This window comes from Thamnophis elegans, chromosome 6 (genome assembly GCF_009769535.1).
Source record: "Thamnophis elegans isolate rThaEle1 chromosome 6, rThaEle1.pri, whole genome shotgun sequence".
NCBI classification, from domain to species: Eukaryota; Metazoa; Chordata; class Lepidosauria; order Squamata; family Colubridae; genus Thamnophis; species Thamnophis elegans.
The window spans coordinates 11,342,075-11,365,219 of record NC_045546.1 but is presented as its reverse complement, the minus strand read 5'-3'; the positions used below and the strand labels follow the sequence as shown (position 1 = coordinate 11,365,219).

Below are 23,145 nucleotides of genomic sequence, written 5' to 3'. Positions count from 1 at the left end.
CGGCCGGCCTCACCCCAACCTTTTTCCCGTTCTGCTGACGTCAATTTACGAAGACTCGCGAGACCAGAGGTCAGTATATAAACGGCCCGCCGGGGCTTTCGCGGCCTTGGCGATACGCGCGATGAGGTGAGTAGCTACGCTATCCGTTGCCATCCGTTCGGTTTCCGATCTCGGTTCGGCGCGGCTCCTTGATTTATTTATCCATCAAGCCTCGATGCCGCCATTTCGACAGAAACCTTGCATCCGATGGACGCTTGTTGTGCTTAATTCGCCCGTCGTGTTAGACCGTGATATATATATATAGTGGGTTGGGTGGATGGTTTTAGGGTGATAACATGAGCTGAGCGATGATGGCTTTCATTAAGCCGGCGATTTAGCGGTCCCTTGGGATCCCCATATCAAAACAACTTGCTCAGATGCGCGGCCAACATCTGAAAATAACATTTAATACAGCACGGTACACAATAAGCAAAATGATTCAGTTGAAATCTGCATATGTGGGACTGATTGGGGTAGATTGTAGGGGTGACACCGAAATATAATTTAATCATATTGTATATCTTAAAAATTATTGTATTTTATTCCAGTTTCATTTTAAATTGTATTTTATTCCAGTTTCATTTTAAACTGCTTTTATCAAATGTTAGTAATAATTTGTTCCTGGAACTCTGCACTTTGATATGGCCCAAGGGCTAATCAATCAATGTAATATAAATAAATAATGTGAAGCCCGAGATGTGTGAATCCCTAATTCCAAATTTCAATATAATCCAGATTCATTCCATCCCTTCCCATATAGGGGTGGGTGGGTGGGGGGGTCTAGCTTTTGCACAGGAAAGGGGTCAATTGCAATTGGAAAAGCGATCTTCCCAGTGATTCTCATCCGTAAGTGATAAAATTAATAGAAATTGAGATTTTGAGATGGGCAAGTCCTAAAAATAGGCTTATCCCAGTAAAAAAAAAACCTATACTTGGACTCAGCCTCCCTCCAAGATAATTATCCTGACTTTTCCAATACATACATGCACACACACACATGTAAATGTAAAGGTTCCCCTATGTGCTAGTCATTCCTGATATATATATATATATCAGGAATGACTATATGATGAATATAGTCATTCCTCAATGAATATATATATAGGGTGGATGTGCCCAAGATTTCAAACTTGCCATGACTTGGCTTCCAGAAAACTATTGTTATTAACTCCCTGTTAAGGGAGTCAAATCTTATCACTTACGGGTTGGCACATTCAATCTTTGAGATGTCTATAAATTCTGGCACATGCTTCAGATCATAAGGGTAGAATTTATTTTGGATTTTTTGTTGCATATTGAGAAGACCTGGGCTGGTCTTTTTAAATAAACAAGGAGCTGCTGGAATGCATAAACTGAATGCTGGTTCTAAAGCTATACCTGTCAGCTCTTGTTTCTGATGGATGCTAATGGTTTCTATTAATTGCAATGCTTTTGCTGCTCATTGATTTTAACTGAAGATTTTGTAGATTACTGGGGGGGGGGGGAGGAATCCAGTAAGCTTATTAAAAACACTTTGGTAAATCAGATCTGTACAGAAATATATGCACCAAAGAGAAATCCCTTATGTGTCTTTGGCCAATAAAGAATTCTACTCTAAATCTTTTTTTGCTATAAAGTGTAAAGCAGTTCTTGAGGTTTTTTTATTTTTTGTTTTCTTGAATTAGTTTGGTTGGGATTTCATGGCTTATAGACTGCTTTCGGTATTTCAGCCTTGAATCTGAAACTAATTTCTGTTATCTTTTCAAGGTCAAAAACACATTTGGCTAATGAAACAGGAACGTTAGCAGCTGCAGCTATGGATACAGAAATGTGAGTGCTTTTTATTAAAGTCATGTAATAGTCATATCTTGAATAATAAATTAGTTCTGCATTTCATTGCATATACTCAGCATTCAGCAAACTATGTTTTAATTAGGCATATTGAGGCCTTTGGTCTGTATATTGGATTGTTGTTGTTAGTTGTAAAGTCATGTCTGACTCATCGCGACCCCATGGACAATGTTCCTTCAGGCCTTCCTGTCCTCTACCATCCACTATAGTCCATTTAATTTCACACTGACTGCTTCGGTGACTCCATCCAGCCACCTTGTTCTCTGTCATCCCATTCTTCTTTTGCCCTCAATCGTTCCTAGCATTAGGCTCTTCTCCAGTAAGTCCTTCCTTCTCATTAGGTGGCCAAAGTACTTGAGTTTCATCTTCAGGATCTGGCCTTCTAAAGAGAAGCGAGGGTTGATCTCCTCTAGGACTGACCGGTTGGATGGCCTTGCAGTCCAAGGGACTTGAAGAAGTCTTCTCCAGCACCAGAGTTCAAAGGCCTCCATTCTTTGGCACTCAGCGTTCTTATGGTCCAACTTTCACAGCCATCCATTGCAACTGGGAAAACCATTGCCTTGACTACGCACTTTTGTTGGCAGAGTGATGTCTCTGCTTTTTAGTATGGTGTCTAGATTTGCAATAGCTTTCCTCCCCAGGAGCAAGCGTCTTTTAATTTCTCGGCTGCAGTCCCCATCTGCCGTGATCTTGGTGCCCAGGAAAATAAAATCTGTCACTACCTCCATTTCTTCCCCATCTATTTGCCAGGAATTGAGAGGGCTGAATTTTAGTTTTCTTAATGTTGAGTTTCAAGCCAGACTTTGCACTCGCCTCCATTAACCCGTATCAAGAGGCTCTTTAGTCCCTCTTTGCTTTCTGCCATTAGAGTGGTATCGTCTGCATATCTGAGATCGTTGATATTTCTCCTGGATTGTCTCTTATTAATACTTTTCCAAATATTGTAGGGGGGAAAATGAATTGTTTCTCTTCTAGGCTTATGTTGCACATATGAGGGCTCTTAAGGCCTTTTCATTTGGAATTAATACTATTCCTAGCTGATGAGTGACTCCAGATCATTTCTGTAAGGGTATTCTAATGTTTACAGATGTACTTAATATCTTTGTTAGGTAAGCTCCCGGTTGGGAGAATGAGTACGTTCAGAGAAGCATTGTGTTGGAGAACACACAAACCAACAAACAGAGACACTGCAGTTTAAATAGGCTTTTCCTTTCGTGGAAATAGAGGTATCAGAGTCCATCAAACAGTCCAAGTCATACATGGATAAGACAGTCAGTCATCAATGTCTTTCAGTTAAGGGATAATCCATCTAACATAGTCCAGTATCATATAAACAGTCTGGTACTCAAAGTTTGCTAGCAGTTGCAAAACTTACAATAGCTCACGGCACTTTCTAACAGCCAGCTTCCAAAACACTCAGATCAGATCAGCCCAGCATCTAACAAAACAGAGAGCTAACAGTCATTCTGGCTCCCTCTTATGGCCAATTGAGGAAAACAGCAACCAATCACATTTTACACTATGATTTAAAGAAACAGGTATAGCATTGTTACATGATTCATATATTGCCAACCCAACCGTTAGATTATATTCCTAACAACCTTGCTTTCTGTCTTTCGTTTATTAGAGCAATTTACTACAGTTAGTCCTAAACTTATCCCAGTTGAGCCCAAAATTTATTTTGCCAAGTGATAAATTTGTGAAGTGGATTTTGCCCCATTTTACGACTTTCCTTGCCACCTTTTTTAGATGAATCACTGCAGTTGTTAAATTGGTAACACGGTTGTTAAGTGATTCTGGTTTTCCCCATCGATTTTGCTCCTGTCAGAAGGTCACAAAAGGTGATCACATGACCCCGGGACACTGCAACCGTCATAAATATGAGTCAGTTACCAAGCACCTGAATTTTGATCATGTGAGCATGGAGGTGTGACAGCGCTCATACGTGTGAAAAACAGTCACAAGTCACTTCAGTGCCATTGTAACTTCAAACAGTCACTAAACTATTGTAAGCAGAGCACTAACTGCACTAATGATTCTGGATAATTTACATTTTGTAAAAAACATTTAAAAGGATGCTTAAACATCAGCCTATCCAAAGACCTGGGAGAATAGGCAGCTTTTTAACAGATTCCTGAATGTCATCAAGATATATATATGTATGTATGTTTGTACGTACATATGTACCATATTTTTTGGAGTATAAGACGCACCTTTTCTTCCCCAAAAAGAGGGTGAAAATCTGGGTGTGTCTTATACACTGAATGCAGCATTTTTGGCCTCCTGAAACCCTGCCCGCTTTGCAAAAAGGGCCATGCATAGCCTTTAGGAGGCTTCCAGAGTGCTCCTGGGGGCTGGGAAGGGCAGAAATGAGGGAAAAAATTGCTGTTTTTTTGCTCACAGCCTCCAGGAGCACTCTATAAGCCTCCTAAAGGCTATGCATGCCATTTTTTTTGACAAAAATGGGCTTGTTTTTGCAAAAAATGGGCTGCTTTTGGGGTGTCTGGAGAGTACAAAAACTTTTTTAAAAAATTTGCCTCTTCAAAATCATGGTGCGTCTTATACTCCCAAAATACGGTATCTATGTATGTATCTATGTATATGTCTTTGGCTCGTGTGCAATTTTACACAGAGAGATAGGTTCTACCATGCTTTGTGGGTGGAATACCTCCCAGTAGCTATTTTGCATCCATCTCTATTGAAAAGTTATTTACCCTGAGTAAAGAATTAATCATCCATGCTCAACATAGGTTTGGGCTTGCTCTGAGTGGGGGAGAGATGGCTACTAGGAAGTAAGTCTTACCTTTTGTGACTTCAGATCTGGCCCACATTCATCAAAGCACTCAAGGAAAAAAGCTTCGAATTCAACAAAAGATGCCGGCCGGTCGTCTTCTGTGGCTATGCAGAGCAGTCCTTTCCCAGCTGGTACTAAGGCCGAGAGTCAGATGAAGTTACCCAAGCCTAAAATTGATCTTCGAGCCCTCTTCGATTACCACTTCACACGGAAGCAGCACCGGTTCCGCGAAAGATGGAAGCCCACGGAGAGCAAACCAAGGAAGTTTCGCAGATATGTCAGAAAAGGGCAGGAAAGGCACAGAATTCCAGAAGACGAACAGAAGAGGAGAATGAAAGATAGAGGAATTGTATTTCCTTTCGTGGAGAAATACTACGGCAGGAAGCATCTCCCTTTAAAAACGGTGCGAGAATATGAGGTAAATTTACAATTTCACACTACTTTTTGGGGGGTGGAAATGCTCAGTAATGTTTTTGAGGCTGTCATCCACCCTCCTGCTGACCTCCAGATGTCTTAACGATGGTTTGGCCAATGGTCCTGAGCAGTGGTGGGTTTCGAAATTTTTTAGAACCTCTTCTGTAGGTGTGGCCTGCTTTGTGGGAGTGGCTTGCTGGCCATGTGACCAGATGGGAGTGGCTTGCCAGCCATGGGACCGGTGGGCATGGCCAACTTGTAAAATGTGGTGAAACTCACTTAACAACGCTCTTGCTTAGCATCCAAAATGTTGGCTCAGAAACTCTGGCATTTGAAGCATGCAAGCTGTCAAGTTACAAGACCCTTGCATCCCTAACCCTTTAGGAAAAAACCCCCCAGGGGTGTTCAAACTTGACAGCTTTAAGACTTGTGGACTTCAACTCCCAGAATTCCTCCTCCAGTCATGTTGGCTCAGGAACTCTGGCATTGAAGTGTGCAAGTCTTAAAGCTGTCAAGTTACAAGACCCTTGCACCCCTAACCCTTTAGAAAAAAAAACCCAGGGATGTTCAAACTTGACAGCTTTAAGACTTGTGGACTTCAACTCCCAGAATTCCTCCTCTTGCTCTTCATCTTGATGTGGGGATGGGCGGGGGGAGGGAGCTGGAATCGGTTCTAAACGGCACTGTAGATTTGTGGAACCTCTTCTATAGAAGAGGTTAGAACTGGCAGGAACCTACCCCTGGTCCTGAGCAACGTGAGTTGGGAAGATTGATCCTCTCAGCCCCTGATGGGGAACCTGTGGCACGCAGAGCCCTCTCTGTAGGCACACGAGCCATTGCCCCAGCTCAGCTCCACCACGCATGCGTGCGTGCTTCCCATCAGCCAGTTGATTTTTGGGTCAGGTGCAGTGCGCATGTTGATCCCAGGGTCCCAGGAGGCTGCAGGCCCAAAACAGGGTGCGGGGGGACAGGCGTGTGTGCGCGGGGTGGTGGTGCGCACAGGGTGTGGTGTCACACACATTGCATTATGGGTGCAGGCATGCGGGGGAACACTCATACATGCGTGCACTTTCCGCGCATGGCGACAAAAAGGTTAGGCATCACTGTTCTAGGCTCCCCATTGAGAATGCCTGGCTGCTTCTTGATTGTCTTGATGGAAGGAAAAGTTTGCAGTTCTAATAAAGGATAATATTTGTGGCTCGAGTTAGCATGAGGGATCCTTGGTGTTCTCTGAGCTTGCTTGTTTTCTTGCAGACATTTCATTCCCCAACTAGGTAACATTATCAGTGTTAGTCTTTCCGATTGACAGGCTTGTCACGTATTAACTTCAGAGTGGATTTGAAGCTTGCACTTCCGTTTGTGTCTGGAAAATATATATATATCCTCCTTTCCCAGCATGCAGCGTTGAAGGGGTTTTTCAAATACATTGAAATGTTGAAATATGAAGATCATTTGAAGAAGTCCTTGATGCGGTTGAATGCTGTGGGCGATCTTGAAAATGAATGTCTGGAATCACGGAGGCACAAATACCTGGATGATGATGGACCCATTTCTCCCATTGCAGAGACCAGGTTGGTACAATGAGACTTTCTAAATTGGGTGTTTGCAATCCAAAGATCAGAACTTGCAACCACAATTGTGTGATCCTTGAAATTGACTCTTTAGTGTCAATATATAATCCTGCTAGGCCACATCTTTTTATTTAATGCCTGTTCTGACCTAGGCTTCCCAAAACACAAACCTGACTTCTCATCCCGATAAAATCCCTTTTATTTAGTTTAAAGTGAATTCCTCTCCAGCAAAGTCCCGGCCAACAGTCTTCCAAGAGATTTCACAACTATAAGGCTTTTATCAGGCTTGGAGAGCTGCCAGGCCGATATCTTCCAAACGCCATGCGGTAGCAGACAATACTTGGCAAGACGTCAGGAACAGATCTTCACCCTAATGAATTGAACCAATTGTTTCCTGCAAATTCCCCACCCCTTTCACTCCTCTGGCCCATGTTCCTCCCCAGCCTCTTCACTGTCTTGAGTGCCACCAGCTCCATTGGCGGGCTACAACAATTACCTTTTGAGTAATGCTTCTGATGAAATTTTACTCAAAGGCCATTTTTTTCCAATTGATAAAGCATCCAAATGTTTTCAGGAATTAAGAATTTAGCTGCCCAAAGCAAAATTGTAATCAGCTTTGTCCTTATTCTCTCCATTGAACATAACATAGGTATGGATAGTCCTTCACTTTAAACCATTTATTTAATGATCATGGTTGTTACTTTTAAACCCCTTCATAGCTTGGGACCAGGTTATTGTCCTTTTTAATTTTTATATTGTGTTTTATTGTTTGTAAGCCACCTAGAATCACTTTGAGCAAGTAGACATGTGTATAAACTTTCTAAATAAATAAATCTAATAGGATAATTGTTCTGTTTCAGCAACGCGGATTCTGGTAATGAAGACATTGGTGCCAAAATAGTGGTAAGTTGCCAGTAACCAAAGCTTGCTACATCAATTCTACTGTCACATTCTGCTTTTTACTTCTCCCTTCTTAACTTCAGAAATGCATTAGACGTGAGATAGGAACACAATCAGTCATATACAAAATTGCCACAAATGAGCCTTCCTAGTTTCCATATTACTACGGGTGTCCCTCTACTTGCGACCACAAATTGGAATCAGAAATTCTGTCAATTTCTGTCATTGTCATCAATTGAAACACACCTAATTTTATGATAATTTTTATAGCGGTCATTAAGCAAATCCAGCTTCACCAGTAGTTGTTTTTGCTGGAAATTGGCAAAAAAAAACCCACCATTGGAAATCATGAAATTATGAATGTATTTTTCTATGTACTCTGAGAGCTTATGCACTAAAGACAAATTCCTTGCGTGTGCAATCACTCTTGGCCAATAAAGAATTCTATTCTATGTTAGCATTCTTTTTTTTAAAATGCCCTGCTGTTTTCTCTTTTCCAGGATAACAGCTGTTTCATATTGCGCACTAAAATTCCCAAGAAAAAGAAGAAATTGAACTTGAGGAGAAAATGAGTGGCATCTTTTTCAGGACATTTAAAGGGAATGCCTAGAAGGCATGCAAATAAAAATTTACCACTCTTGAAGATCCAAACTCCCTTAAATAAAGTCTCTTAAAAGCAAGCAAAATACAAGCCAGGTATTTAGCTATAACTTTCCTTTCTTTCACTCTTAGCGCTTAACTGTATGATTTCTGAACATCAAGACAGTGGCTTTTATAGCTGTATAACTGCTTTCCAGAACACAAATTTTGCATGACAATGAGTTAATCACTGTTTTGTTACAATGCGTGCATACTTTTTATTCACCCTTTTATCCTAATATATTAAAGCTGTTATATCATTCAAAATGTGCATTTATGAGGTGTGAGTTTAAAATTCATGTATGTATGAATGAATGAATGAATTTATATGAACGAATGTCTGGATGTGTATGTTCCAGCATAACTCTGGAATGCCTTGAGCAATTTCAACCAAACTTGGTACACACATGACTTACTCTCTGGAGAAAAATACTGTGGGGGTAAGACCCCTGACACCCCTTAGGGTGTATGTTCTGTTAAGATACAGCCTGTTGTGCCACACTGGCTTCTACTGTACAGCGCAGTGGAGTTGCCATGGTAACAGTTTCACTACTCCACAAGGGTAAAGAGGGAAATCCAACATTAGAAATTACGTTTGGTCTAGACATTTTCCCCCTATAAATAAATACCCGAGCAACGCTGGGTTATCGGATTTAAAATCTGCACTGCGGTTCCTGTGATGACTGTTTTTAGTTCAACTGCTAAATGATTCACAAATGAATTAAATCTTAACACACTGATCGGAACTGAGCGCAGAGGAAATTATTAGCCTGAGGCGGCTTGAACAAATTGGCTACCCAAATGTTTATAAGGGGGGGAAAGGGACACAGTAAACGATGCAAAACCTGAGATAAAGCTGCAAATTGATAAACACCTGATATGTATTTTCTCCCCTCTCTTTTGAACTAGCAAAACCACTGAATGTCCTCCATGATGTGCCATGTATTTGCAATAAAGATTCAAGGACAACTTGATGAGGCAAAAATATGATTTGGGCTGATTGTTCTTCGCAAGAAGCTTTTGTGATTTCGCCATTCCTGAAATGCATCAGATTGGGAAATGGATGCATTCAGCTTCCCACGTCTACTGTGGTACTTCAGATTTGCTTAGTTTCTCCTCCCTCGGATCAATTTCATTGTATTTTCTTGGCCTCCTAAAAATTTCAACGAAGGGCAACGGCAGCCACCATCCCTTCCCCCTGTTGATATTCAGAATTTTTCCCATTTTTTTTATTCGGCAGCACAAGCCCACAGCAGCCGCCCACTGTCTACCGCGGAACATCCTACAGAAAGGCTTGAAGTGCAACCCGGAGGATTGCCAATCAGTTAGAATTCTTTGCCATCCTTAGAAGGAGCATTTAAAACCCTGGGATTCCCTCCAGAGACCCAAGAAAGCATCGGACAAGAGAAGATGAGAACAGAACCCTCCAAGCCGAAGACGAAGCAGCCCTCAAAAACCTAAAGAGGGTTCCAAATTATCATCATCCTTCCAGCAGATAAAGGTTGAACTCAGGGTTATCATGGATACGTTAGAATATATACAAAAAGCAAAAGAATTATTAAAAGACCAACCTACAGCCAGTGAATGCGGATCCCACAGAAAAAAACCCCCAAATCATCTGGATCCAAAGAAAGCTCAGCGACCTCACCAAGAAAGGGCAAATCGCCAAAGATGACCAGTGGCCGATGAAAAGTACTGGATCCGTTCACCTACATGCCCCAGAAGTCTGCAGGGCAAGCAGTTGTATCATTATCAGGAACCCCAACATAACATCGCTAAAGGATCGGCGAAAAGGCTCAGCTATCTCACAGAGGGAAGCAAATACTCCAACAACTCCTTACAGTGCCAAGTAATCCAACACCAAAGCAACTTCATCCATAGATCCAAAATTAGTCCCAAGAATTCGTGACTCTTGTCTGTAAAAATTGGATTTTCTTGCTGTGCTTTGTAATTGGCCATGTATACCAGCTGGAGGAAGTGTGCAAAATTCACCTTACGTGAGCAGTAAGTTTGCCATTATTCCCCCCCCCCCCCAAATCTTGTTTCTTGTTCACTGCGGTTGCTAATAGGCTTCCTTAAAAATACAGAAGGAAAACAGTTTTGATTTTCTGCCACAGATTTAAGGTAAAGAGACCAGGGGATGGACAACTCAAAGCCTCTTTATGACCTGTGGACTTCAACTCCCAGTAGACTCCAGGTTGAAGTCCACGGGTTGTAAAAGGGCCAGAGTGGTCCACCCCAGCTAGAGATGTTGTTTTGTAATTTTGTTATGTATTACGACGTTTAGAATTTTTTTTCTACTTTGGCGCAGCACAACTCCAGGTTTTGACTGGCCTCTCAGACGGAAGCCGTGGAGTCGGTGCTAAGAATACAACCTTCTTTGCAACCCACAGCTAATTTGTATTTGCTGTGTTACTTAAAGGAAGGGACATCATAACATCTGGGCTCTTAGAATAATCTGAAAGAATGAAATTAGTTGAAAGCTACGAGAAACCTTACAGGTCGTCCTTGACTTATGATGAGCCTCTGAACATAATATCTGGGTCGGTTTAATGTTAGAGTAATCTGAAAACACGGAATCTGCTGACGTGTGTGAGAAACTTTACAGGTATTCCTTGACTTATGACCAGTCACTTAAGGACTGTTACGACATGATAGGCCTCCCTGGAGGTATGGCCGAAATTCAAAGTTCCAACAAAAACTCCCCCATTCATATGACTGTACTTCCGGCCCTTGGCACCTAGAAGGATAGGATAGAATTTAGAATGCAGAGCAGGGTAGAGTAGCATGGAATAGGATGGGATGGGATTGGTTGGGATAGAATAGCAATAGCACTTAGACTTATATACCACTTCATAGTGCTTTTACAGCCCTCTCAAGCGGTTTAGCATATTGGCTCCAGTAATCTGGGTCCTCATTTTTCCCACCTCGGAAGGATGGAAGGCTGAGTCAACCTTGAGCTAGTGAGATTTGAACTGCTGAACAGTCAGCTGAAGTAGCCTGCAGTACAGAATAGGGTAGAATCTATATAAAAATGTCTGTGTGTATATGCTGTAGCATAACTCTGGAACGCCTTGGCCAATTTCAACCAAACTTGGTACACAGATGACTTACTCTCTGGAAACAAATACTGTGGGGGGTGTAAGACACCCCTATCACCGCTCAGTGTGTGTCCATGTCTGTGTTCCAGCATAACTCCGGAATGCCTGGGCCTCTGAAATGAACTGAATTATATCTATAGTGTCAAGTCACTACTTTTGACAGTAATAGTATATGCATTTTGGATTCAAGTTGTTAAGATACAGCCTGTTGTGCCTTAAAATGGCTTCTGTACAGCACAGTGGAGTTGCCATGGTAACGGCTTCCCAGTACTCCACAAAGGGGCTCCCTCTAATACAGCATTGGGATAAATACATACCTGGGCTACGCCAGGGTTTCAGCTAGTAGAATTCTAAAGCTTATCTGTTCTAAGTGGCAAAACATCAAAAAGTCTTTGCTAGTAAAATTCGACTTTTCATTGCTTTTAACATAATGCACAGTATTTGAGCTATTGATAAGAATGTTTCCTAATTCATGGACAATTCTTGATTTCAGACTCTTGGAAAACCAATTTTGGGGGCAGATAAAAAGGTACGTGGGCACCAGTGGTGAAATTCAATTTTTTTTTACTATCGGTTCTGTGGGCGTGGCTTGGTGGGCGTGGCAGGGGAAGGATACTGCAAAAGCCCCATTCCCTCCTCATTCCTGGGGGAAGGATATTGCAAAATCTCCATCCCCACCCCACTCTGGGGCCAGCCAGATCTGGTATTTGCCGGTTCTCCGAACTACTCAAAATTTCCACTACCGGTTCTCCAGAACCTGCTGAATTTCACCCCTAGTTGGCACCCATTAGTACTTGGGGTATGTGAATTAATCTGTTTTGGAGAGGAATAAAGTTTGAAGTGATGCAAACCGCTCCTTCCTGAAATGTTTTGCATTCCTTATTAATACATGGTTTGGGGATGTGTCTTTGTCACTATGGAGAAACCCCCCCCCCATCCCCCCAACCTATAACCGCACTGTATGGTATCTGCAACCAGCAGTTGTTCCTGATGGCTTGTTCAAAAAACAGTGCGAGATCAGTTCAGCATGTGGCATCGTTGGTTCTCAAGCTGCTGTGCTTGTGCAACCTGGTATTTTTGTTGAGACAAGTGGGAGCAGTGAAAAAAGTGTTTTTAAGTTCAAGCCAAAAGTTCACCCGTGTGCACTAAAGGAAATTCAATCTTTTTGTTCTCAGGGCCGTTGTAACGTCAAACAAACTGTTGACTTAACGACCACAGTTGAGCCCAAAAGTTCCCAACATCGTCAGCAACTTCCAGGCGTCAACCATCTCTCCTGATGAAATCGTCGACGTTTCCCACAACAGCCCTGAGTTCAAGAACAGTGACGGCTCGATGGCTCCACGCTTATGCAGAATCATTTGTAACGGTGAGATCCGCAAACTCAAAATAACTTGGCCATATGTTGAGGACTACTTGCATTATACAGCCTCTGTTCCTGAAAAATGTCATTGTGAAATATTTTCTATTCCGGAAAAATCCCGACAAGGAACAATTAAAAGCTAGCTGCAGTCCTTTGAACTAATTTTTGAAGGTAATACTATAGGTTGGGTTTTTTTTTTAAAAAAAGAAATACTGTTTGTACCGTGGACTCAAGTTCAAATTCCTGCCTTGTTGATGTATTCCGTGTGGGCACATCTCATTTTGTGTCTGCCGAACGATGCAACGAGGCTACAGAAAACACAGGTTGTGCTTCCATCATTGTAAAACAAGTTATATTGGTGACAATGAGACCTGGGATAAATTTATTCTGCAGTTTCATTAGCATATTTAAAGATCTCAGAAGGGGTAAGAGTCGGGGCTGGAGTCCGTTACATCACCAACTCCGTGCTTTGAGTTGTTAGTCCCTGCGTCAGATCTTTCGATGCTGGCTGGCAGTGATAGATAAAGGGTAGCTGATAACATAGGGGTTTGTTTATTTTGCTCTTACCCAAAAGTAACACGGTAAAATCCGTTCAACAAAACATGTTCATTGACATGGGAAAAAAGAAACTACTGTATTTTTTGGAGTATAAGACACTCCTTAGTATAAGACGCACCTAAGCTTGGGCTAATCAGGCTGAGATGAAACTGAAACAGGCTATTTGCTGTTTGCTGCAAGGAGGTAAATTGCTGAGAGGCAGAGGCCAAAGGGTGGGGTTGGGCGGGGCTACATTCTGTGTAGCTCCTAAATTTTCACCCTCTTTAAGGGCGAGGAGAGTGTGTCTTATACGCCGATAAATACGGTATATTAGGAAAGCTGATCAAATTTAGACAAAACATTTTCTCTCTTTTTTTTAAAGGAAGTCTGTGAATCTATGGTTCAAGTCAAGCTGCTGTGCTATTGAGCCAAGAAGATCCCAGATGCTCATTTCAGATTAAACAAATGCCAGCAGACCATGGAGAATCTCAAAGAACAACTAGGACCAGACCTCACCAGAGCATATAGAAAGGCTGACGAACCATCGTCAAGCCCCAAACAAGCTGGAGAAAGGGAAGCCAAATTAAACTCCAGAATCAAAGGGAACCAGAGCCCGAATGGCTGGTCAACATGTCCAGGCTGCCCACTATCTTCCTCAGAACACAACATCCTACATGAAAGCTCTAAAGTATAACCCAGGGGATGCCCGTCAACTAGAATTCTTTGCCAGCCTTAGAAGGAGCTTTTATAAAACTATCGGATTTCCTATAGAGACACCCCCCCCCCCAAAAAAAAAAAGCATCAGAAAGAAGAAGAGAACAAAACCAACTCGAAGTAGAAGACGGAGCAACCCTCAAAAAATCTAGAGGTACCAAATTACCATCATCCTTTCAGAAGATGAGGGTTGAAACCAGGATTATTAGCATGGCTCCCATCAAAAATCCATACAAAAAGCGAAAGAGTTACGAGAAGACAAATTTGCATCGGCAAACACCAACCCGATAGCAAAACGAATCCTTTGGCTCAAGAGAATGCTCAATGACCTCACCAAGAAAGGGAAAATCGCCAAAGAAGAGCCAAGGTGTCGCATTGATTAGAGTGCCGTACTTGTTAGCTGCAATTCAGCGGTTCAAATCTCACCGGCTCAAGGTTGACTCAGCCTTCCATCCTTCCGAGGTGGGTAAAATGAGGACCCAGGTTGTTGGGGGCAATAAGCTGACTCTGTAAAAGAGCTCAGGGAGGGCTGTAAAAGCACTATGAAGCGGTATGTAAGCCTAAATGCTATTGCCAAAGAAAAGACCAATGGCCAATGAAAAGTAGTGGACCCATCCTCTTATCCTTCTGTGGATACCCCAAAGCCTGCAGGCCAGGCATACTTCTTCGTTCAGTTGTATCATTATCAGGAACTTCAACATACAACGTGGCTAAAGGATTGATTCAAAGACTCCGATACCTCACAGTGGTATCACCATCATTGGATGTCACAGCTCTTTTTACATCCATAGATCCAAAATCTGTGACAGCGCTGACCTAACCCTATACACCAAAATTGAATTAACCAGAAATGTGGACCATGCCAAACTACCTAACCACGTACTTTTAGTTCGGCTGATACACATATCAACAGATCAGAGGAACCCCTGCGGGATCCCTGCTTCCTGAATGAATAGAGACTATAATATCGATAGCAGCCATATACACACAACCCAAAATATAGATCAGGTACGTAGATGACACCTTTGTCATTATTTAAAAGGGCCAAGTAGGGAACACGCAAGGATCCCTTCAGCACCATCTTCAAAGGATTAAAATTCATTAGGGAATCACATTACCTTTCCTTGGATATCTTCATTCCAGATGGCAAATTGGTCATGGCAAATGAGAAATACACTGTCCGTTGTAAAGCCACCACCCCAACCAACAACAGACCGTTAGCAACCACGTGGCGTCACTGCAGCCCACAATCTAACCAAAGCCCTCCAAAATAGAAGTAAACCAAAAGACCCGGCAGCCCCCCAGAAGAAGAAGAAAATCCAGGAATAATCTACAACATACATTGCAAGGCCCATAACAGCCACTCTGGACAAACAGGCAGAAGATGAGCAGGTCAAGGTCTGCAAACACCAATTAGCAGTCAGAAGACATGAAAACCCCTCACCATCAATAAACCTCCAGATGAACCAGGATTAACACCCAAGATTAGCAGGCCAACCGTCAAGAAGCAAACAATGCCCCAATCAAGGGACTGGCAAGCTCACAGCCATCCACCAAGGCCACTCCTACCAACGCTGATAAGGCAAGCCCCACTCTAGTGTATGAAATGGGAACAAACCCTACTCCCTAGTCGAATTGACGATATTACCTAGTTTGGTAATGAGATATCTGCAAGAAAACGACGACGCTCAGAAAGCACCAAGGACCCTGCCGTTCAACCCTGAGCTCTTCTACCAATACCTGTGGCAGATTTGGTAAGATATTGAAGTCATTAATCCTGAAACCGATAACCATTACTAATAGGTAGATAACTTTGGGATCTAGTGGGTTATCCTAGAAGGGCTTTTAAAATCGCAAACAATGCCACGCCAAAGCCTGGCGTGGAAATTGAGGTAGTGTTCATAAGACTGATGGGATTGTCGTGATGATTGGCAAAAGATGTTCAACTGCTCTGAAAAGAGAGAATGATGTGACAGCCATTCTGAACAAAGTGACTGAAGTATCCTTTCTACCCAAAGCTTGTGGGCTTTCTGGTCCCTTGCTGTATAAAAATGACATTCCTTGGGATTTTATATCGCTGAGCAAGGGAGAAGATGACCAAGGGGGCATAATTGGTTCTCAATACAATGGAAAGTAATCAATAAAGAAAGCACCCTGAAACTAGCATGAGCGAACTAGTGGGCTCCCTTGTTGGTGATGACCAGAGGATGTATTCGGCCAGTTCAGATTGGTTCATGTGAACCGGTAGCAGAAATTTGGATCAGTTTGGAGAACCGGCAAATACCACCTCTGTCTGACCCTGTGCCCACCTGGCCCCCGCCCAGTCAACACATGTAAAATTAAATATGTATTCCCTTTAAAATACCCAACAAAATATTTCTAGTTTTAAATCTTGATGCTGCTTTACCATGGTTTCTAACCATGATACCACTAACTCTCCAATAGCTACTTGACTTGAGTACAACCTGAGCCAAATACTGAACCTACCGTATTTTTTGGAGTATAAGACGCACCAAGATTTTGAAAAGACAAATTAAAAAAAAGTTTTTGCACTCTGCAGACCACCTAAAAACGGCTCAGTTTTCGTAAAAACGGGCCTGTTTTTTGTAAAAAAAAAAAGGGGGGGACATACATAGCCTTTACAAGGCTTGTAGAGTGTTCCTGGAGGTAGGGGATGGGGGCAAAAATGAGCAAAAAATGGCCCAGTTTTCGCAAAAAATGGCCCGTTTTTTGTCAAAAAAAAAAGGGCATGCATAGCCCTTAGGAGGCTTCCAGAGTGCTGCTGGGGGGAGCAAAAAACAGCCTGTTTTTCACTCCACCACCCCGCCCCCCAGCACTCTGGAAGCCTCCTAAAGGCTATGCATGGCCATTTTTGCAAAGGGAGGCCAAAAATGCTGTATTCAGTGTATAAGATGCACCCAGATTTTCAGCCTCTTTTTTGAGGGAAAAGATGCGTCTTATACTCCGAAAAATACGGTAATCCATATATTCTTGTTTTTTGAACGGAGGAATAAATTTTGGAAAAAGAATTCAGTATTACTCTGTGAATGCAGTTGTGGGTTCCTATCAGTTCGGCCAAACGGGTAGTGGCATGCTGGCCTGGGTCGCAGAACCCGCAGCGACCCAGGCTGGCCATGCCTCCGAGCCAGTTCCCCCATTGCCGCAGTCACGGCCGCCCTCTTGTTTTTGAGTTCTGCACATGCGCAGAACAAGTTCTATTGAATTGCGCATGCACGCGCAGCATGCATCCAGCCCCCCACCCCCCCGCAAAGCGCGCCCATGAGTGAACCGGCCGTAACGCCAGCTAGAACCCACCCCTGTGTGAATGTACCTATCAAATTCATTCTCCTTGATACAACTTCTAAGATGATTTTGTACACTATATCTTTTTTTGTTTGTTGGGAACATGTACATTGTTGGGTGAAAGCAGGTGTCCCTTCTGTTACCTGTAGTCCTCGACTTACAACCACAATCGAATCCAAAGCACAATTTATTTCTTTTACAGTAGTAGCCTTTAACAGGATGAAAAGGCAACAGAGTTTGACCCCTTCCTTCAGCAAGAAAACGAGATCGGAACCAGATACAACAGTATTGGCCTCGGGTGATCCAAAATCATCACAAGCACCATTACAAGCACCATCGCTTGTGAGCAAGAAGAGAAGAGCAGAACCAGACTCAACTTGCAAGGTAGTTGAAATTGATAGCCAAGGTTCTCTATGACTATAGGAAGAGAAGAATGCAACTGTTGTGGCCTTGCCCCACTTATTGTATGTCTTTCTGCAGCTGCAAGTTGACAGCTGGTTTTCCCTGGTGAGCCCACAGCATCAGATGAAGAAACAGGCATGGTATGGAATCTCATCTCCTTTTCATCTTTCAAACTTTGAGCAGTACATTGAATTTCGTCTGGGTTTTTATACACCTACTGATACATTTTTAGCTGATGGAATGCTTTGAGTTTGAGATCTGTGGAGATTCTCAAGTCATCCAGGCTGTGGTTGTCGCAAAGGTGTTTTTTTTTTCAAGACGCAACTGGACTGGAGAAGCTTCTTGGGTGAGAAACAAACATCTTCCAACAAAAACTGGAAAGCCCAGTTGCCTCTTGAAAACAAAAAAGCATCTTTTGGACTCTGACTGGATGGTGGGGATTGGAAGGATTTACAGTATATCACAGAAGTGAATACAACCCCCCCCCCATTTTTGTTGCCAGCAGTTTAGACATGAATGGCTGTGTGTTGCGTTAATTTCGAGGGGACAACATATTTACACTGTTATACAAGCTGTATACGCACTACTTTACATTGTAGCCGAGTGTCATTTTTTCAGTGTTGTCACATGAAAAGATATCCTTAAGTATTTACAAAATGTGTTATAAAGGTTTTTTTATTTTTTCATTTTCATAACATATGAAACACATCAGTGGTGGGTTTAAAAAAAAATTGGAACCTCTTCTGTAGGTGTGGCCTGCTTTCCGGGTCCACTGGTGGAACCTCTTCTAACCGGTTTGGTAGATTTGATGAACCAGTTCTACCGAATAGGTGCGAACTGGTAGGAACCCACCTCTGAATCACATGTATACTATTACATAGCCAACATCATATTGTATTATTAAATGTTTACATCAATTCATCCTACCATCAACTCCCAAAAACAATTGTTGGCTCTTCTGCTCTCCATACACCCTATTTGTACCTTATCCATCACTTTCTTCTCTCTCTCTCCTTCCCCTCCCTACCTCCTTTCTTCCCTCTGTCATCCTTCTCTACTTTCCCTTCCTCTCTCCTCCTCCTCCTCTGTATTTACAAAATGTGAGGGGGTGTACATCATTTCTGTGATATACCTATATATTCCTTGCAGACAGCTAATCATTTGCATCCTTTTAGAGTGTCGTGGAGGCCATTTTTGGAAGTTTGTCCTCAGGGTTTGCACCTGAGTAGTGCAAATGGGTGTGGAGCTTTCTTAGAACTGTTGAAAGGACTGTGTTGTAGACTGGAAATAGAGGGTGTTGAGTTGGAGGTGATAAAATGAAGTCCTTACGTCACAGATATCAGATTCTGATGAAACTTTTAAGTCCCAAAATGGTGGACCGAACTGTATTGAAAAGCCAATATTGAGGTCTATCCCGATGGAGCCTAACTGTAGGTTCTTTATCGTTGGAAACGCCTCATAAAGTGACCGACTTGTGATTTCGTTTTGCCCATCAATCTCGGTTTGATGGGTGCAGTAAAATTGCAAGACAATAAAAATCTTAGGACAGGCACAGCATTCTTCCTAAAGAAACAGCCATGATGAAGGAATGCTTTCTCACTCTGCAGGTGGAGGAGGACGTGACACCTGTCGTGCTGACCCTTCTGAAAAGGTGATCCGTGAAAAGGTAAGGTGGCCAATTTTGCCTCGTTTAGTTTTGATCGTAGCCTTCAGAGCCTTTGATGGCACATAATCCCAACCTTCGGCCTGAAATTTGGATTGCTTAAAATACTTCCAGATCAGTGGTGGGATTTTTTACTACGGGTTCTGTGGGCGTGCCTTGGTGGGCGTGGCAGGGGAAGGATACTGTAAAATCTCCATTTCCACCCCAGGAGAAGTTTACTGGAAAACCCCAATTCCCCCTCGATCAGCTGGGACTCGGGAGGCAGAGAATAGATGTGGGTGAGGCCAGTCAGAGGTGGTATTTACCGGTTCTCCAAACTACTCAAAATTTCCGCTCCCGGTTCTCCAGAACTGGTCAGAACCTGCTGAAGGACACCTCTGGCACTAAACCATCACTGAGCAAATGGATGTAAGCTGAGGACTACCTGTAATTAATATCCCAAGGCCATTATATTCCAATCCAACCTCCGTTCCAGATGACGAAATAACATAAAACCTGATTTTCCTTGAAGAAAATACGATTGCAGCGTCCTAAATGAAAACGTACTCCTGTGTTCTATTTTAAATATCTTCAATAGATAATAGTAGGACCTTGCTTTCAGTTTTCACATTGAAGCCGGCAAGTGAAAATCCACCGCTAATTGCTGAAATAAATACATCTTTATTTAGATCATAATATTTTACAGGTAGCCCTGGATGGGTGACTGTTAATAGCCCATCCTGGTTGTAAGCCGTGAGTCATAAATTGGGTCATGTGTTCTGGCCCGGCAGGAGCCGTTGGAGCTGCCGATGGACTCCGATAGCGAAGGACCTTATGAGTCAGCTCTGGATGATGTGGAGGACCCTGGGCAGGGTTCAGACTCCGAGCAGGGACCAGAGAGGCTGGTTGGCCACCAGGAGGCACCTGGAGCAGTGTTGAAAGTCAAAGGGAGTTTGACGCGCCGGGCAGAGGCAGACAGAGAAACGAAAGCAATAATTACAGAGACATAGGAGATAATCAGGCCCAGGTGGTTGTGATTTGGCTGCTCCCAAGAGAGTATATAAGAAGAGACTTTGGGAGGAGACCTTTTGCAGGACCCAACCGTTTATACCAAGCTGGAGAAGCTCTTGTGTGTATTGTATCTCTTATCTGTGGGAGTCTGGATTGCTACCAACGTCTTGTCTGTGAGTAATTACTGTGAATAAAGCGTGGCTAACAGTAAGCTTGTGTCGATGTTACTCACCGGACGGAGAATAGTCACCCATCTGTCCAACCTGATTTTACAACTTTTTTGTGGTGTAGGTTAAACAAATGCAGCAGTCCGAAAGCGGCCACTACCGTCATTAAGCAAACTTGACGGTTTTCTAATGGGGTTGGTTTTGTCGAAAATGCTGGCTTTTGGCAAAACCATCATAAAACAGTCATCTGACAGGGAACTGCAGACAGCCATAAATGTGGGCTCATTGTTGAGTGCCCAACAAGCGGACATAAGGTGGGGACTACCTGTAGTAGTCGTCTTATAACAGTTCATTTAGTGACACTGAAAAGTCAGTTATGACCATTTTTCAGTTACATTTGTAGCCTTCCTTTCCAAGATCACATGATCAGAATTCAGGTGCTTGGCAACCGGTTCATACTTATGGACATTGCTGCATCCCAGGGTCACGTGGTCGCATTTTGCGACCTTTTGTCAATGAGGAAGCCAAGCTCACTTAACAACCATGTTACTAACTTATCCACTGCAGTGATTCACTTAACAACTGAGGCAAGACAGGTCGAAAAATGGGGCAAAGCTCACTGGACATATTTCTCATTTAACGACAGAAATTTGGGGCTCCATTGTGGTTGTAAGCCGAGGACTACCTGTACTTGGTCTCTACCAAGGCTGCTTGAAAATCTTATTTCTGGTATGCTGTGGACGTGACCGCAAATTAATTCCTCTAGATTTTTACATTGCTGCCATGGTAGCAACAAATCTGGTGGGAACATTAGAAAAAAAAATTAAGAATTGAAGCCCAGAATCTAAAAGCTGCAAACTGAAGCATGTCTGCTGCTTTCTGTGTCTTCTTCCCTAGCATCTCTGCTCTGCCTTCTGAAACAGATTACCATATTTTTCAGAGTATAAGACGCACCTTAGGTTTTTGGGGAGGAAAATAGGGAGGGGGAGGAATTCTGCCTACCAGATATTCATCTGGCTAGCGTCCTTAGTATGATCAGCTTTAGCACATAGGTTTGCTGGTTTTGAGCGCACATGCTTTTTATCTCGATTGCGGATAAAAAAAAGCTGCTAGCGCTCGTGGGAGAGAGAAGCAAGCAGGCAAATCACGGAAGATCCACTCGTTAGCGCCTCATTAGGGCTGAAAAAAAGCTTCAAACAAAAGAGACTGAAAATCTGGGTGTGTCTTACACATTGAATACAGCATTTTTGGCCTCCCAAAACCCCACCCCTTTGCAAAAATGGCCATGCATAGCCTTTAGGAGGCTTATAGAGTGCTCCTGGAGGCTGGGGAAAAATGAGCGCACCAATTTTTTTTATTTTTTGATAAAAATGGACTTGTTTTCTTGGTCTGCAGAGTGCAAAAACTTTTGTTTTAAATTAGCCTCTTCAAAATCTTGTCTTATACTCAGGTGCGTCTTATACTCTGAAAAATATGGTGCATTCGTGGTATAAGACTCACCCAAATTTTTAGCCTCTTTGCGGGGGGGATGCGTCTTATAGTCCGAAAAATACAATAACTCGGAACTTAAGATCCGTTTTCCGTAAGTTGACCCTTAACCATGTTTTACCTTTTTTCCAGCAGTGAGCCTTTTATCGAAACACCCGCAAAATAAATCTCAGTGGGAATCTGCAAAGTTGGTGGAAAGTGGACTTCAAGCCAAAGGTAAAAAAAAAAGGAAGGCCGTGGAGAAGACGTGGTACAGAAGGTCACTTCAAAGAGGGCTGTGTTGCCGATGAACAGGCAGCTCTTAACGCGGCGACCTTAGATGGAAATCCTCAGTAGGATATCAAGGGGGTACCTGGAACGCTCTGTGATCTATACCAGAGGAGACACCTTCATTGAGCCAACAAGCGGGTGGAAGGTTCCCTTACGTGGCATTGGGGATGAATGGACTAGCTGGGAAGGTTGCTAATTGGGGATGAGATTGGGAAACAAGTCTGTTAAAAATTTCAATAGCTGTTTAGAAGAACTGTCCTCCGTGGGGCTGCGGTTAACACCAGCTTTCTAAATCACATTGAGGGCTGGTGGAAAGGTTGATAGCATTGGATTGACCTTATGATGGTATATTTTGCTTCCATTTCAGGTTTCTGGCTCTTGGAAGAATGCCAAGGGGAAGACATGGGACAGAATGGCCTCTGCCCAAATATTTGGGTATTAAGTAATGCTTGAAAAATTGTGGAACCTGCTGATTAACTTACAAAGCCGTGAGGTGTGCTTCTTGCAAGCAGCCATATTCTGGAGTGCTTCTCATTGTTAAACAGATTTTTCTTTGAATAACCTAGCTCTCTCCAATTGTATTTGTGGTTTTGCTGTACTATGGTTGATTAATGAATCAGCTTATTTAATAAATCACACAACCTGTGAAATCTTATTTCGTGAACTTGTATCCTCTGAATCTTTTTTTTTATGTCTCCCGCGAGCTTCTAGAAAGCAACACAGCAGATTCAGACTGAGACTGCTCATTAATGCAACATTAGGCAGGTTAAGAAAAATCAGAGTTCTTTTGTGCGCTGCTTGGAGAGTCCAAGCATGGGTTAAATTCTGTCTGACGGCCTTGGATTGAACTGAAAGATCTTTAGCCATGCCTCTGCTGCCGGCACCCCAGATTTTTTCAATTCAGTCTAGCCCAGTGGACACGTTTTAAAGTGGTTCCAGCTATTAATGAACATTTACCTTTTA

The 23,145-nt window shown here is 42.8% G+C and overlaps 1 protein-coding gene, 1 long non-coding RNA gene and 4 other non-coding genes across 8 annotated transcripts; all 6 read left to right on the top strand.

Moving 5' to 3' along the window:
* Window positions 1-2: 2 nt before the first annotated feature.
* TAF1D (TATA-box binding protein associated factor, RNA polymerase I subunit D) lies at window positions 3-13,991 on the top strand. 2 transcript variants are annotated; one of them, XM_032219917.1, is made up of 10 exons: window positions 3-69; window positions 1,786-1,848; window positions 4,688-5,081; window positions 6,473-6,648; window positions 7,509-7,551; window positions 8,049-8,244; window positions 9,097-10,191; window positions 11,782-11,817; window positions 12,464-12,654; window positions 13,568-13,986. In XM_032219917.1, the coding sequence occupies exons 2-6, from the start codon at window positions 1,835-1,837 to the stop codon at window positions 8,118-8,120; spliced, it is 699 nt and encodes a 232-aa protein (XP_032075808.1). In that variant the 5' UTR covers window positions 3-69; window positions 1,786-1,834; the 3' UTR covers window positions 8,121-8,244; window positions 9,097-10,191; window positions 11,782-11,817; window positions 12,464-12,654; window positions 13,568-13,986. The 2 variants fall into 2 exon arrangements, with proteins under 2 accessions (XP_032075808.1, XP_032075807.1); XM_032219916.1 differs by lacking the exon at window positions 3-69 and adding an exon at window positions 84-126 and having other exon boundaries at window positions 13,568-13,991.
* LOC116510858 lies at window positions 8,858-8,932 on the top strand. The gene has a single exon (XR_004255692.1). It is a non-coding gene; the product is annotated as a small nucleolar RNA SNORD5 (small nucleolar RNA).
* LOC116510850 lies at window positions 12,242-12,379 on the top strand. The gene has a single exon (XR_004255685.1). It is a non-coding gene; the product is annotated as a small nucleolar RNA SNORA8 (small nucleolar RNA).
* A 407-nt stretch (window positions 13,992-14,398) lies between the features above and the next one.
* On the top strand, window positions 14,399-22,846 carry LOC116510381. 2 transcript variants are annotated; one of them, XR_004255635.1, is made up of 6 exons: window positions 14,399-15,653; window positions 17,405-17,586; window positions 17,683-17,744; window positions 19,212-19,270; window positions 22,048-22,128; window positions 22,550-22,846. It is a non-coding gene; the product is annotated as an uncharacterized LOC116510381 (long non-coding RNA). The 2 variants fall into 2 exon arrangements; XR_004255634.1 differs by having other exon boundaries at window positions 22,045-22,128.
* LOC116510853 lies at window positions 19,006-19,138 on the top strand. The gene has a single exon (XR_004255687.1). It is a non-coding gene; the product is annotated as a small nucleolar RNA SNORA18 (small nucleolar RNA).
* LOC116510852 lies at window positions 21,117-21,237 on the top strand. Its single transcript, XR_004255686.1, has one exon. It is a non-coding gene; the product is annotated as a small nucleolar RNA SNORA32 (small nucleolar RNA).
* Window positions 22,847-23,145: the final 299 nt, after the last annotated feature.